Source organism: Macaca fascicularis, chromosome 6 (genome assembly GCF_037993035.2).
Source record: "Macaca fascicularis isolate 582-1 chromosome 6, T2T-MFA8v1.1".
Taxonomy (NCBI): Eukaryota; Metazoa; Chordata; class Mammalia; order Primates; family Cercopithecidae; genus Macaca; species Macaca fascicularis.
Genome location: NC_088380.1, coordinates 176,925,001 through 176,941,874, shown reverse-complemented (window position 1 = coordinate 176,941,874; position 16,874 = coordinate 176,925,001). Strand labels below are relative to the sequence as shown.

At 45.7% G+C, this 16,874-nt stretch overlaps 1 protein-coding gene across 3 annotated transcripts in view; it reads right to left on the bottom strand.

Moving 5' to 3' along the window:
• Positions 1 to 13,022: 13,022 nt before the first annotated feature.
• Positions 13,023 to 16,874, bottom strand: part of FOXI1 (forkhead box I1) — a 3,883-nt gene continuing 31 nt past the window's right edge. Inside the window, exons 1-3 of one of the 3 annotated variants that reach the window (XR_012414334.1) lie at positions 16,271 to 16,874; positions 15,308 to 15,978; positions 13,023 to 14,752 (exon numbers count right to left, since the gene is read on the bottom strand). The exon at positions 16,271 to 16,874 is cut by the window's right edge and continues 31 nt beyond it. Coding sequence is in view for 2 of the 3 variants with exons in the window: in XM_005558489.5 (XP_005558546.3) it covers positions 14,190 to 14,752; positions 16,271 to 16,844 (1,137 nt within the window). In the remaining variant the exon portion in view is untranslated. The remainder of the gene's footprint in view (positions 14,753 to 15,307; positions 15,979 to 16,270) is intronic. The other 2 variants (XM_073994717.1, XM_005558489.5) reach the window with 2 other exon arrangements.

Below are 16,874 nucleotides of genomic sequence, written 5' to 3'. Positions count from 1 at the left end.
AGAATTCTGAGTTAACAGATTTTTTTTTTCTTTCAGAACTTTAAAGATGTTGTTCTACTATGTTTTGGCTTCCATAGTTTGTGCTAAGAAGTCACTATTCATGGCTGGGTGCAGTGACTCACACCTGTAATCCTAGCACTTTGGGAGGCCAAGGTGGGCGGATGGCGAGGTCAGGAGATCGCAATCATCCTGGCCAACATGGTGAAACTCCGTCCCTACTAAGAATACAAAAATTAGCTGTGCTTGGTGGCACTCACCTGTAGTCCCAGCTACTTGGGAGGCTAAGGCAGGAGAATCTATCAAACCTAGGAGGTGGAGGTTGCAGTGAGCCAAGATCATAGATCATACCACTGCACTCCAACTTGGCAACAGAGTGAGACTGTGTCCCAAAAAACAAAACAAACAAACAAACAAAAACAAAAAAGAAGTCACTATTCATTTACATAAAATGTGCTATTTTCTCTGGCTAGTTTCAATTTTTTTGTATGTCTTTAGAGTTCAGAAGTTTGACTATGATGTGCATAGGTAAGATTTTATTTGTATTTATTTTGCTGAGGTCTGGAACCTGTAAATTGATGTATTTTACCAAATTGGGGGGGACATTGGCTATTACTTTTTCAAGTATGTAGTTTTGGATCTACTTTCTTGCTTTTCTGCTTCTGAGACTCCAGTTACACACATGTTAAATCTATTGCTATTGTTCCATAGGTCTAGAAATCTGTGTTCATCTTTTCTCTTCACCCCTTTCTTTAGATTGGAAAATTGTCTTCAACATTGGATTGGATAATTATCTTCAAATTGACTGATTCTTTCTCTGTCATCTCCGTCCAGTTGTTAGGACCAGCTAGTGATTTTCAAAAGACATTTTATATGTTAGTTCTAGAATTTCCAGAATTTTGATTTTTCTACGCTTTCTCTTTTTTGTGCGTGATGTCCTAACTTTCCATTCATTACAATCGTCTTTCTCTTTCCTTGAGAAAAATTACTGTGTTCGTTTTCTATAGCTGCTGTACCAAGTTACCACAGACTACTTGGTGTCTTAAGAACACAAATATATTATTTCACAATTTTGAAGGCCAGAAGTCTGAAACCAGTTTTATTGCACTAAAGTCAGTGTTGGCAGGGTTGGTACTTTCTGGAATATCTTGGGGAAATTCCATTTCATTGACTTTTTAAACTCGTTTAGCTGCCTGAATTTCTTGGCTCATGGTCCTTTCTTTATATCACTCTAGTCTCTTGCTTCTGTCTTCACAGTTCACACTCCCTCTTCTATAGTCAAATATTCCTCTGCCTCTCTCTTACAAAGACACATGTGATTGCACTTGGGATGTACATGGGTAATCCAGGAAAATTTCCATATTTTGAGATCCTTTACTTAGTCATGCCTGCGAAATTTCTTTGTCATATAAGTAATATTCAAAAATTCCATGGATTAGGACCTGTGGATATTTAGGCAACATTATTCAACCTGCCACAGTCTTTCCTCTGGCACCTAATAATTCACATTCATTCCACATGAAAAATACATTTAAGCCATCTGACCATTCTCCCAAAGCCTATTATAACCACAGTTACAATAGCTACTTATCAATTTATCAATTCTAGTCTAATAATTCCATTATCGAGTCATATCAGGTCAGCCTTCTTTAATTATCTTTTCTTTTTAGAGTGAGTTACATTTTCCTGCTTCTTCATGTGATGAGTAATATTGGATTCTGTATTCTGGACATTGGAATGTTGTGAAAACCCTGCATTTTTGTATATTCCTCTGCAGAGTATTGAGATTTTGGTTTTCGTTGTTTGTTTGGTTTAGTAGGCAATTAACCTGATTTGGCTCAAACTGCAAATTTTGCATCTTGGGCTGCAGCTAAAATCCAAATTGAGTTCTTTTATTCTCATCTGTCTAGAGCCCATCCTGTACGTGCATGGTTCAGGAACCAACCAGAGATTTGGGTAAAGATAAAAGATACAGTAAAGGCCTATGTATATACCACAAAACAGGTAACTCACCATGCAGATCCCTTTTTAAAATTAACCCCACTTGAGAATTTGCCTGTTGTTTACTCTTCAGTGACTTTAGATCGTGGTGTTGTTTTGTTTTTGTTTTTCTCCACAAAGTTTATAGTTCGTTATCAATTCAAAGGTAGGATCTGGTAAGAGTAATTTAGCCAGAAGTAGAGGTGCATAGTGTTTTTAAACTTTATCCATGTCATTGCAAATATCAGAATACAGATACTCTAAATATTTGTTTACAAGCCACTGTTTTTGAACACCTACTCTTCTCCAAGCACTTTGCATGATAATTTGATCTTACCAGATATGGGAGGCCAGGATTATTACTCTCAAGTTACAGATGAAGATCCTGAACTCAGTGGAGTTCTCATCGATCAAGGCCATACCCTCATGCTTGACTGAACTGGGCCTACCCGGTTCCAAGGTTCATGCTATTCCCACTACATCTTGCTAATCTAAATGGCAAGTTACTCTCTGAGATCTCCCTTCATACTTTACAGGAAATGGAGGGGTTGCAGAGGAGGCAAGAGTAACAGGACCACATGAGATATTTTCATTTAAACACTAAAACAGTATCTAGTGCTTAATATTAGCTTGGCAGAGAAGTAATTGTGGTTTTTGCCATGACTTTCAATGGCAAAATCTTCTGTGCCAATCTAATAGCTGTTAATTCCCTTCCCCTTTCTGATTGCTTTATATAGTGAGGTCTGGGAGGCTCACATTTCTACTATACTTGTACATTGAAAAACTCTCTTCTGGAAATAGGTAATCCTAGCTAATGATTCAGGATGCTAGAATTCTTGTGCTAGCTCTGCTGCTAACTTGCTGTGTGGCTCTGGGAAGTCCGTTTCCTTCTCTGGGCTTGGGTTTTCTCCTTTGCACAGGGAAGGAGTTGGAAACCCTTGAAAGTGCCTGCCAGAAACTGTGTTCTGTAATTCCTGGAGACTCCGTTTTTTGGCCTCTGAGGGAAATCTAGAGTCAGGCAAACCTGCTGAGACAGCGGGACAGGTGGCCCTGCCACCCAGGTCTTGTCTTTTCAGTCCAAGCAGCCCAGTCAACAATGCCAATGCTGTGCTTTGCCTGGGCTGGTCAGAAAATGGTGAGGGGGGCCGCTGCAGACCTTTGGGATGGTTAGAGTCCTTAGGGTGGTTTGAGCTCTCAACTTTGAGCAGGGCCAGGAAGACAAAGTCTTCTCTGTAGCCTCTTGCTGGGGACAATGTAAACCACTTCACTCAGGCTAAAGGTAGAATCCCTGCAGGTGACAAGGGACCAGCCTTGCCTGAGGGGAGAGCCTAAGCAGCTTCATTCCCCTCTTATGCCTGTCAGCAGCATCTCCCACAGGTGCTGGTCAACCTACTCCTTCCAGAATGCAAGTCTCTCCGCAGCCCTGATGGAGCAGACACCCGGAAGGCCTCACAGGAGGGACCAACTGCTCCAACAGAGGCCGATGGTGCTGTCTCCCGTGGAGAAGAGAACAGGGGGGATCTGCCTTTTCCAAGTAACACACATTACTGTTTCTAGTAAGTTTTTTTTTCTGGCTGCCCGTGAATTTTTATACAGGAGAGAACACTGTTTGTAAAGCACCGGATTGAATGGATCGCAGACTGGATCTTGAACACAAGATTACTACTCCAGAATAAAAACTGTTGGCTGAGCAGTATGCAATTGTATATATGGTTATGTAATATGTTTCCATTTCCTTACTACACTCCTATGAAGTCCTTGTTGCTTGCAGGGAGACCAGCCTGGCCTTAACAATTTGCTTCTGTTAGTTCGGATGTGAAGTGATTAATGTTTATCATATACTTAAAACCTCTTTATGGTGACTGATACAGGCAGTTATTTTCCTATGTACACAGAATGTATCAAGAAGATCAAAGAACTCTAACAAAAGGCCCCATTTCCAGTTAACAGGTCTGAGTCTATTTGTGTTTAGATTGTAAAACTTCAGGAAAATCTAATGTGCTTGTTTCCCTGAACAAGAAATGTGACTTCCTAGTAATATCCTATGATTGCTAAGCGACTATTAAGGTAGCCAAATATCATCTTTTACTTACGCTTTACTTTAAAATTCCAAAGAGAGGTTGGTCAGATTGATCAATGTGATTTCCTCTCTAAGATTCTGTCTTCCAGGAGAGATTCCTTTCTCCTATGATTTTCTGCCTAGGGGAACCTCAAGATATCTATGGTACAAAAACCAAACATCTGTTTTAGCAAATAGCCAGATATCACAGTGAGGAGTATGTAAATCATCTTGATTATTTTACCATTCATCAGGGCAGAGATGGAAACCTTGTGAGTTGGGAACGTTGTTTTATTTTTACCAGTATCCTTGCCTTTTAGAAGGTATCTGTTAGGAGTACTTAAAGTAAAATGGGTTGCTTCTAAAATTGTGAGATGAACTATAGGGCAGCTTTTCTACTTAATTAGCTTTTTTCATTTTGTATTTTCTGTTGAGAAAAGCTGAGTGGGACCTGAGCTATCCATTCATTGAAATATGCAGGTTGCTTAGAATCCTTTTAGAACTTAGCTAAGAACACTGTTTCTAGCCATTCCAAAAAGTAGAGCTAGATAATTTGTAAATTCAATGTCATGTTAATTATGATCAATTTCTTGTGTTCCTTTCTGTACTATGGGGATTTACCAAGCTCAACCACAGTTTATACCTCCAATAAAAGATTAACAATTAAAAATTTTTTCTACATACAAGTGAGGATAAAAACCTCATTATCTTCCCTACTCCACCCCCAATGCACCCGGGCTCCAAAATCCAAACTCATATATTCATTCTCCACTTCCAATCTAATATTAAATCACATTGATTATGTCTCAACAATATTTTTCTATTTGTTCCTTATTTTCTATTACCATTATCATTATATTAGTTCAGCCTCTCTTATTTCATTAATTAAGCATTTCTTTATTATACATTAAGTTAGTAATTCAACAAACATGTATTATTCACCTAGTAGGTACTAGGTGTTAGCAGGTGGAAATACCAGCAGTAATCAAGACAAAACCTTATGTTGGTACAGTCTTTTCACTCAAGTCACTGAAAAGCCTTTAAATAGGTCCTTTATGTATTTTCTGTCTCTACTCCAATACATTAAAAACACTGTTGCAAAATTAATTTTATTTAAAGCTTCATTATAGCTCGAGGTAGCCTAACAATGTGGTCATAGTCTTCTTTCTAAGGTTATCTCACATTATTTTCTTAATTTTCCTACGTTTTAAATAAATGCATCTGCTAGGTATACATTACCAAGATCTCCAGCCTTTCCTTCAGTGGTTATGTTGTTTTTCTTCTTCTTTTTTTTTTTTTTTTTTAAATTTCAGTAGGTTTTGGAGAACAGGTGTTTGGTTATATGGATAAGTTCTGCTGTGGTGATTTCTGAGATTTTGGTATACCCATCACCTAGGCAGTATACGCTTTAGGTAAGGTTCAATCGTCCTTGGGTGATCTGGATTTTCAGGTTCCCCAGTGAGGATGTGTGTTCGGAGGTGGACTTTCCCCCCTCACACTTTGGGCACTCACCGTTTTTCAGCTGTCTCAGCTTTTGCAGCGGCAACCCTCTTCTTTCAAAGGTTCTGTGTATTCTTTTCATTTTCCTGGTATGCTCCCGCAGTAGTTCTTGGAGCAAAAGCTCACGATGTGAGTCTCCACATGCTGTTCTGTCCATCCAAGTGGGAGCTGCAAGTCAGTCCTACCTCCCATGCCCATGTTGTTCTCTCTGGGTCTGGTACTTTATCTCCAGCAACAGAGTTGCACCAAATTCGGTCACTCAAGCATTGCTCTTGCTGAGCGGTTTCTGTTGGTTGGTTTGTTTTAGCCATAGTCACATCTCACCTGCACTATCATTGACTTGCTATTATTTCTTTAAATCAGCTCTTTTTTTCTAAAATAAATTTATTTGAAAAGGAAACTTTATGTCATGACTTTAAAAAGTAAACCAGCCTCACTTCCCATATAGAGAAGGTAATTGTAAAAATAAATGCAAACTCTTCTTCAATTATTGTTGGATACTATTTCCTGCAAAGGGCTTAAAGCCTTTGTGGAAAAGGGAGATTGGCAGGTATTGGGAGGTGCTGACGACATGTGTGCATCAAGCTGGACTTTTCTCTTTGGATGAAAAGAGGAACGCCTGAACCCAGTTAGAAAAGAACAGCTTTCTCCTCTGCGTCAGTGTTGTCTAATGCCTTATCCACAAGTCACCTAAAATCATCTGTGTATGCCAGTGCCGTGTGCCCCACGTGCCCAGAAACTCAGCCTTATCTCATTTTGTCTTCACAGCCGCTTGATGAACCTGTGGGGCGGGTCCAAATACCTCCATTTTAGACATGAGAAACCCAAGGCCTCTAGGGGATTTGCCCAACAGCATGGTAGTAGCCAGGGTTTGAACTGGGAAAGTCACTCTCCAAAATATGTGATCTTTTCATCGTCTACTATATCCTGTTTCCCCTAGAAGTCCAGTTTTTGAGACTTGCACGTGGAAGAGCTGCATTCAAGAGCTTCCTCTCAGTTCTGTTGGCCCTAAGTTCATCCAATGTCTGTTTTCGCGCTGGTTAGTTCTTTCTCTCCTGCATAGCCACATGCTGTGAGCTGAATGGCGTCCACTCTCCCAGCACCTCGGCTCATTCATTTGTTAAAGCTCTAATCCCAGTGTGACTATGTTTGGAGACAGGGCTTTTGGGAGCTAGTTAAGGTTAAATGAGGTTACCAGGATGTCCTCCTAATCCCATAGCATTGATGGCCTTGTAAGCAGAAGAACTATCTCCCTCCCTCTCTCTCTCAGCCATGTAAGGACATAGCAAGAGGTCTGCCATCTGCATGCCAGGAAAGGCCCCTCACCAGAATCTGACCATGCTGGCATCCTGATCTTGGATTTGCAGTTTCCAGTGTTATAAGAATATAAATTTCTGTTGTTAGGCAACCTGGTCTGTGGTATTTTATTATGGCAGTCCAAGCTTTCTCACATACCAAATTTGGGGAGTTTTTAAGTCTACATGAGCTCTGACATTTCCTCACCTGCACTCCATGACATTGGAGACAGCTCACATAACTACACCTGGTCCCCAAACCTGCTGCTTCACTAACAAAAGGCCTCAATTCTGTGTATGTCATCTGGGGAATGGAGATATTCCCTGTCCTCATTTACTTCTCAGGGTTCTTTGGGGCATCAAAATATGACCACGAACATAAAACAGATGGTCAAAGCTAAAGGAAGCCCAGCTTTCATTTTATTCTGCTCTTTCCTCTTCCAGTCAAGTAAACCAAAGTCCATAAGTGCCAGGACTGCATTAAATAGTGATAGAGTCAGCACTCAAATGCAGAGCATCTGACTTCCAATCCAGTGCTCTCTCCAAGGCACCAAAAGAAAGGAAGAGCCACTGGAGAAACTGGCATGTGACCAGGCGTGGTGGCTCACGCCTGTAATCCCAGCACTTTGGGAGGCCAAGCAGGCAGATGGTGAGGTAAGGAGTTCGTGACCAGCCTGACCAATATGGTGAAACCCTGTCTCTACTAAAGCTACAAAAATTAGCTGGGCATGGTGGCAGGGACCTGTAATCCCAGCTACTTGGGAGGCTGAAGTAGGAGAATCGCTTGAACCCAGGAGGCGGAGGTTGCAGTCAGCCAAGATTGTGCCACTGCACTCCAGTCTGGGTGACAGAGTGAGACTCCCGTCTCAAAAAAAAAAAAAGAGAGAAAGTGACATATGACTAGTTTGTTTGCGGTAGCTAAAGAAAGATCATCTATGTCCTAACTCACCCTCCCTACATTAAGTAACGCATAGTATATATCCTCATATCTAAGACATTTGACCCATCCTGTTTGGTATCTTTCTCCCTGCCCTCTCCCTGTGCAGGATATCATTGATATCGCTTCGGTTAGTTCTGCTAAATCTCTTTCATTCCTTTTCAGTAGCTGCATAGTCTTTCATCAGAATTATTATAAACCATGTCATGGTTTATTTATTCCATTTTTCTGATGGTAGACATTCAAGTTATTCCTGCATTTCACTAATATAAGCTTTGCACTAATATAAACATCTCTGTGAGGCACATCTTGCACATACATCTTGGCATACTCAGCCTCAAAATTAAACTCCTAGTAGAAAGATCCTCCAGTCAAAAGACATATACATTAGACATTTCCATGGTCATTATTGAAATCGCCCTTAAGATCGTTTTGCCTTGTTCTTCATCCAAGAATATATGAGACAAGGGCCCCTATTTCCTCCTATCCTTGACAGTTCTAGGCTTTGCTAATGTGTCAGTGGGAAGGAAATAATATCACTGTGGTCTTTTTTCTTTGATCATTTGTGAGACTAGGCTTCTTTTCATGTGTCTATTATCTATTTGCATTTCTTTGTTGGTGAAAATAGATTTGCCCATTTTCTGCTGGGAAAGTCTTTATCTTACTAATTTGCCAGAGATCTCCCTATAATACAGTTATTAAGTTTTTGACATGTATACTGTAACAGTTCTCTCCCTTTGTGTTTACTTTCCTACTCTGTTGATGGAGATTTTGCCGTACAGAAACAACTCATTTGTATGTAGTTGTCGACTCTGTGCATTATTCTTTTATAGTTCCTGCCCCCGTGGAAAAGTTACTCAATGTCTCTGAATACTGGTTTACTTCCATACCAAATACAAATAATGATAGTGTCAGCTTCAGTGGCATTGAGATTGTTAAGCAATCTATAGGAAGTACATAGGCCTGGCGCGGTGGCTCACACCTGTAATCCCAACACTCTGGGAGGCCGAGGTGGGTGGATCACCTGAGGTCAGGAGTTTGAGACCAGCCTGGCCAACATGGCGAAACCCCATCTCTACTAAAAATACAAAAATTAGCCAGGCATGGTGGCGGGCGCCTCTAGTCCCAGTTACTCGGGAGGCTGAGGCAGGAGAATCACTTGAACCCGGGAGGCAGAGGTTGCAGTGAGCCGAGATCACACCACTGCAGTCCAGCCTGGGTGACAGAGTGAGACCTCGTCTCAAAAAAAAAAAAAAAAAGGAAGTACATAGTTCGTCCTAAACATGCAACAAATGTTAAATGTTGCTGTTACCTCATGTGCCTGAACTGAAAGAAAGCAGGAGAGTTCCCCCAAATAGTTATACCACCTCCAGGACACACCCTGCATTTTTGGCCTTCTGCTTGGGATTCCAAATACTTCTGCAAGGGAGGAGCATATGTACAATGGGTCATGTGGGGGCCCACAAGTAAAAGGAAGCAAATGGTGCCTGCAGCATTGCAATATTTCTGCCCCACAAGAACCTCAAAGAAGCACTGAATAGAGAAAGTCAGAGACAAAGGCCAATTTCATTGTGTTTTCACAGCAGCTCCTAAGGAGAATATCAAAAGGCAGATCAGCTGAAAAAGCAGCCCAGGTCTCTCTCCTTCTGGGCTGAAGGAAAGCAGGGGGCAGGCATGAAGTCCGTGTCTAGGGCAGGGGGTTGAGCCTCCCACAGAGACAAAGCTTGGGCATGCTGTAATGTGCTGGCCGACGTGGCTTTCCTGATACGGATGCTATGTCCCTATGCTCTCTCTAGCAAGGAGACTGATGGTTCACTTGATGGCAGGCCTCACAGTGTCCATTTACAGGGGTGTGGGGGAGCCTAATATTTAAAGCGTGTAGACTGTGGTCTGAGATCTTGAGAGGCTGCGTAAACCCTGGGTGTCCCAGTTTCTGCATAGGTCAAATGGTTAAAATGTTCCCCCAGGCCCAGGGCATTGTGAAGATGACAGGAGACAACTTCATGTTCCATGAGTCCCCAGGGCCTAGTGCATGGCAGGGGCTCATAAATGCTGGCTACTTCCCTGCGACCCCTCCGCTCTCTCCTCAAATCCCCCTTCCTTTCCAGTCTTGTGCCTTGATCTCTGCTGGACCCTCCAGGAACTCCGAGGAGAGCTTCTCCCACCTTTTAACTCCCACAACACTCTCACCAGCTTGGCATTAGCTTTTCAGTAAGTCTGAGCATTTGTTTTTCTGACTCTCACGATTTATTTTATTTTATTTTATTTTTTTGAGACAGAGTCTCACTCTGTTGCCCAGGCTGGAGTGAAGTGGCATGATCTCAGCTCACAGCAACCTCCGTCTCCTGGGCTCAGGTGATCCTCCCACCTCAGCCTCCTGAGTAGCTGAGACTATGGGCACACGCCACCACACCTGGCTATTTTTTTAAATCTTTTGTAGAGATGGGATTTCATTGTGTTGCCCAGGCTGGTCTCAAACTCCTGGACTCAAATGATCCTCCTGCCTCAGTCTCCCAAAGTGCTGGGATTACAGGTGGGAGCCACCACACCCAGCCTTGAATCTCACATTTTAGATAAGTCGTTGGTCTCACATTGATTCCCCTTTCTTTCAATGGTGGCTGCCTAAGAGCCATGTCTGTGCTAAGGGGACTCATTCCTCAGCCATAGCAGAAAGACCTCAGCTTGGGTCAGGTGTCCCTCAGGATCAGTCATCTGTGCTGGCGGGGGGACCATGGGACAATATGGCAGGTCTCTTGCACCCCTATCACTGGAAGCAGTGGTATCTAGCTGTGGTGACCTGGGGTGACAATATGTCCACTGTACACAAGAGATAAACACAATGACCAAAAGCCACACCTAATATTTTATTAGCCACCAGACAATGACTGCTAGTATTTTATGTATAGTATTGCCCAACTTTTCCTCTTGCAACTTTGCCTACTAAAATAAATGGGATTATGAAATGTACGTATATTATACATATATATTCTGCTTTGAGGCCTACTTCCCCCAACCTCCACGTCACTTGGAAATGGAGGCACGCTAACTCAGGGCTTGGGGAGGATTCGAGTTTGGCTGTTGGAGGGTGAGGGTAAATTAGTGGTTTGAATCAGCTCACTTTCACCATCTTTCAGCTCCAGTCGCATCTCCTCCAGGCAGCCTTCCAGGTGGCCCTTTTCTCAGACCCTTTATGGATGCTGGACACCATGGCTTCAACATGGAGCCAAAGAGTAGGAGGCTAATCATGCAAGTGTCCATGCACAGCACTGCACACACGATTAAGGGCTTGGTAAATAACCAGTCCTTTACCCCTCCCTTCCTCTATCCCACCTTTTCCTCCCTCCCTGCCTCCCTCCCTCTCTCTTCTTCTCAGAGGAAGAGAACCAAAGGAGGGGCAGGCAGCCTCCATGGAGGCTACTGGGAGACCCCTTCTTGGCCTGCGACTCCCCTCAGCTGTGCCCTTCTGGGTGCTTGCAGAGTCACGCTTCCCATGAGCTCCTGGCGCTGCTACCAGGAACTCCTTGCAGGGCCACAGGCAAGAGTTGGCAGGGTCTTTGTGTTGTCAGAGCCCTAAACACTTTCTCCTTTCTGCTTGTGCCCATCATTGAATTTTGTGCTGAAGAAGACTGGAGACTTGAGGTTGTGGGCCTTGGTTCCCTTGGCCGGCTCCCTTCCGGGTTGGCTTGGGCTCTCCCTGGGCCCCTTCACACCTCGTTTCTGGCCCAGGCCCTCGCCCATTGCAGACCCACCTAGGGGAAGGAGTAGGAGCTGAAGAGCAGGCAGTGAGATGATCAATGGAGAGGGTGGTCTGTTTGGGCAAATTTGGTGACAGAGGGATCCAGTGTGATAAAGGATCCTAGTCTGGGCTTCAGGGACTTGCATTTTAATTCTGACTCTGACCTCACTGTCCTGGTGACATTTGTGGAGTGCCTTCCCTCCGAGCTGCAGGCTTCCTTTCTCTGCAGAGAGGGGCAGGCCTATCTTGGGTTTTCTAACAGTCTGACAGTCTGACACCATGTCCCATCCTTTTACTTTTGTAGGCCACATGGAATCTGCCAGAAGTCTCCCTGTGGAAAAGGACTCCCAGGGAAAGGGCCTAAGGGCTTCTCAGGCAGCCCTGCTTCTTTTTCTCTTGGTTGTCATGATTTTGCTGTCCTGTGGTAAGTCCTGGGCTCCCCATTGCTAGATTCTGTGGAGAAGCACTTTAGCCAAGGCATCAATGGAACTGCTTGAGTCCTGACTGTGGCTGCTTTCTATCAAGGTATGAATCTCCCTGGGCCTCAGTTTTCTTACCTATACAATAATGGTAATAATAATACCTATGAAAATAATGGTATTGAGTGCACTGGATTATTTTGAGGATTAAATACAATAAAGTAGGTCAAGTCCTAATGCACTGCCTTGTACATGGTCAACCCATGATGAACGCTCTTATCATCATCATCACCATCATCGTCATCATCAATCATCATTGTCATTGTTGTTGTTATTTACCAGCTCCCCTCTGTCACTCCAAGGAAAGAGAGGCCCCAGGGTTTGAGTAGGCAGCGATGCAAATGGCCAGCTATTCCTGGTTTAAGCCCTCTCAGTGCACACCTAAAGAGAGAACTCCTAACAAAAAATCCAGCTTCAATGCACAAGTCCTGCAGCAGGCATTGTGTCAGGGACCCCAGGGGATCACCAGCGTACACACTTATGGGCTGCTGTAAGGATTAAAAAGGTCCTACCTACACAGCACTTGACCCAGGAACTGCCCACAGCCCTCAGTGAATTGCAGCCCATAGTACTGTTGTTACTGCCTCTAGCATTGGTCACATCTGAGACCATCCTGAAGCATGATGAGGTGTAGGGTCAGACAAACCTAGGTATGGACTGGATGTGGACTTCACGCGAATCTCTCAACCACTCGGACCCTCAGTTTTCTCATCTGTATAATGAGACTAGTACCCCCCTCTTCGCAGGGTTGTTAGAATTAAATGATCAAGAGGTTTGCATGAACTATAAAGACTGGGATACGGTACTAATGGATTCCTTCCAAGACCCTATCCTCCCTTCCCAGACTCCCCTCTTTTCCTTGGGGGCTTTTGTCTGGGCTCCACACCAATGCAGAGGTGAAAAGAGTCTTGAGTCTTGATATGCATTCTTTCTCTGTCTCCTGTCCCAAATGCCTTCAGCTCCAGGCAGCAGTTGGCCCCCTGTTGAACGCACCAGGCAGCTGAGAGACAGGGAATCTCATAAAGAAGGCCCACGCTTCTGCACCACATTTTTTTTTTAATTAAAAAGAAAATAAAACAAACAACACTTCCCAGGGTGTTCTGTGATGAAACATCACCGGCATAAAAAGTACTCACAAAAACAAGGAGAAATCCAGGAGATCACGCAGAGACCCCGTGTGAGGGTGGCCTGAGTCCCTCCCTTGAGGCCATTGTTTTCTCAGACAAACATCCACCTCTCCTGGGCTAAAAAAGAAAAACAAAAAAAACAAAAAAAACCAGCGCTTATCCAGCCTTGTTTCTCTTGGAAGACTCAGCCATCTCCAGCTCACTGGCCCATGACATGCACACAGGAAACTGGGCTTTACAAGATTTTACAGATGGGCACTGCTGGGGTGGAAGGATTTAGGGGTACACACCACTCCTCTCACTGAGCCCTGGATCTGCTCAAGGTTTCTGGGGGGCTAGGGAGCAATGATGTCTCTCCATGGGGATGCACTGCACATGTTACATGCATTGCTCTGCAGGGCCACCAGGGCTGAGTCTCCTGCACTAAGGCCACTGGTGACTTCCTTCCTTGAGTGGTAGCAAAAGGAGTGTCTGCAGGGAAGTTGGGGCAAGCAGAATAAGGTCTTGGACCAGGACAAGATGTGCCGGGGCTGACACTAAATGTTGGTGGACAGAAAGCAGCGGAGAGATTTTGCTCTATTTGCCATAGCAAGCTTTTCACACTGACCTTCTTTGGCTACTCAACCAGTTCTCTATCCCAGCCTCCAATCTCTGAGGATCACATAGAACTGGATTTGACTCTTAGCTCTGCCATTTACTAGTTTATATAACCCTGGAAATGTTACTTAACCTCCTTGAGCCTCAGTTTCCTCATCTGTTCAATGGGGAGGTTTGTGAACCTTACAGGGTGACTGTCAGTAGTAAGTGTGGCCAGTACAGAGCCTAGTACAGCACCTGCCACTGTTATTGCTGCTCTGCAGGTACCAGTATTTCCATTGCAAAGTTGGTGATTCTGTGTATGGGCCTATGTGTGATAAACAGAAGCCTTAACCAGTGTTCTAGAAAGAGGGTGGATTCCTCGGAGGCTCCTGCTTATGTCTGGGCAGTTCCACAGTCATGGACCACCATGGGGCTGGCATGGAGGACCTCCACTGCTTTTCTTTCTGGCATGTCCGTCTGGCTGAGGAGCTGTTCTGTACCTAGACCTCAGTGCCCTCCCTGGGGTAGAGGACACCATTGGTGTTGACACTGTTGTAGAAGTGAGGGCTGAACTGGCCGAGCACAGATCCTCCGTAGCCAAGCGTGTTGGTGGGCATGGAGTTTGCCCAGTCACCCCCACCGCCGTGGCTGCTGAGGTTGGTGAGCGGGGAGAAGGAGTTGAAGCTCAGTGAGTTCTGCCCCGTCTTGTCACTGGGCTCAGGGCTCAGTCCTGGTGTGGCCAAGGGCCGGCTCGTGGGGCTCCCCCCGCTCACATAGGCTGTCATAGAGGAGAGGAAGCTGTGAAGGCAAGGGGTGCCCGATGGGGGAGGGGAGGGCTGCTTCTCTGGGGAGCTGGTGGTGCCCCCTGGTGAGGCTCCATCCAAGATGTCCTGAGGCTCCGTGGTCTTGGGGCTGCCTGCCAGGAGACTGCTCTCTGTCTTCTCTAAGGCCAAGGTGGCTGTGCTGGAGGAAACATCTGATTTTCTCTTCCTTTTCCTGCGGAAATTTCCATTGTCGAACATCTTCTCACAGTTGGGGTCCAGGGTCCAGTAATTCCCTTTGCCTGATACAAAAGTGAAAGGGGGTAAGTAGAGAGGTGGACAAAACACTTTGCTTCTGTTCCTTCTTATTGTCATAAACTAAAAGACAAGGTGACAGATACAGGAAGACAGAGACCCAAAAGTAGGGACTGAGGAATGAAGGAATTCCATCAACTGATGGACCACACCACCTCCATCTTTCATTAAGCAGCCCATGACAGGGCCCTCTGGGACTGCAGCCGAGAGGCACAGGCATTAAGGAGTTTGCAATGTAGGTCTCTTTAAGAAGGATGAAGTACTGGGGGCAAGGATGCTGAGAGGCTGGGGGATGCAGGATGGAGGGCTTTCAATGCCGAAGGAAAAGAAGACTCAGGAAAAACTCTGGGACTCCCTAATAGTCCTAGGCTTGGAGTCTGAAGACAGACTTGAGTCCTGGCTTTGCTCCTCACTGACTGAGAGGCTTTGGGAGAACCTCAGTTTCCTAGTCTGAAAAGTGGGCCCGTTGCCCCCGTCTTCCTCAGGCTCACTGAGAACGATCGACACTGGATATGGAAAGGGGCTTTGCAGCTGGGAGGTACCATCTCGAGGGAAGTCCTGAACTCTTCCTGCTACCGTCTCTCAGCCTGAGGGTGACAGCAGTCCTTGGACAGAACACTTGCCCTCTTCTGGGGACAAACAGGCCTGGCGCTTGCCAACCTCAAATGGGGCAGAGTTGGGGTTCCTCTGAGCTATACCTTGGCTTCCTGCGGTGGAACAAAAATGGACTTTAATTCTGGGAAATGGATGCATGACTATTTAGTACACGCCTCTCTGCAGGTCTCTGAGTTTTAGAAATGCATCATTGGAAAGGAAAAGCTCACAATTTCTGATGTTAGAGAAAACTGAGTTTAAATTCAAGCTCCATCATATCACTTCATTCTGTGTCACCTCTGAGTGTTATTTTCCTAATCTGTAGAATGGGTTTAATAAGAGCTACCCTGCAGGGGTGTCATGGGGTTAAAGGAGGTTACATAAGTAGAAACAGGGCAGGCAGCAAAATGGGCCAATAGTGGCTGTTTAACCCAGGTCAGATCCTCTTCTCGGCAGTCTTGGGATGCCCTTGGGCTTTACTTGGTCCAGTCATTCATTCACCAAAGACTTTTTATGTGCTGGGTGCTGGAGATGCAGATGATCGTAATTCCTGCTGGCGATTAAGCGCTTGATAACACCAAAGACCTTGTGTACATTATCTCATCACCTCCACTGTAGCCTGCAAAGCAGATGCCATCACTATCCCTGGTTTTCTGATGAGGGAACTGAGGCTCTGAGGTCTAACCTGCTGGAGGTCACTGACTGGGCAGGACCACAGCCAGGACTGAAAACCCGATCTTCCCCCAGGCCCATGTTCTCCTCCACTGCTGAGCTCCCCTCTGCCCTGCCTGGTAGCATCCCCCAGTCTCTGGGGGGGCACAGCCCTTGTCAGAACTTTCTAGAATGGGGTCTTGGGAAGGAAGGAAGTGAGCCTTCCTTGGGGACACCCCCCACACTCAAAGCCTCCTTACCCGGGTCGTCATCATCCCGGGGCACCTTCTTGAAGCAGTCGTTGAGCGACAGGTTGTGGCGGATGGAGTTCTGCCAGCCGGCCTTGCTCTTGTTGTAGAAGGGGAAGTTGTCGGCCACGTACTGGTAGATCTGGCTGAGGGTGAGGCGCTTGTCGGGTGCCCCATGAATGGCCATGGCGATGAGAGCCGAGTAGGAGTAGGGGGGCCGCACCAGCTTCATCAGTTCCTCCTGCGAAGGGATGGGCAGCCAGCCCAGGTCGCTCCCCCCAAGCCCCGACACGCTGGGCAGCAGCGACCTCTGCACGCCATAGGCCTGGGGCAGGAAGGGGCTGGCGTTGGGGCCGGGCAGGTAGGGTGGCGGGGTCATGGTGGGCCCGTTGAACCAGAGGTAGGGGTTGGGGGTGGCCCCATACTCGCCGCCCCCCTCGAAGGAGGGCCGCTGAGGGCTGGGCACGCCCTGTGGGTGGAAGAAGTTCTCATAGTAGAGATTCATCTCGGGGGGCTCCTGGCCGATGCTGGGGAACTGGGGGCTGCAGCGAGGTGGGGAGGGCGCCGGCAGGTCGAAGGAGCTCATGCTGGGGCTGGGCTGGCCGGAGCCACCTAC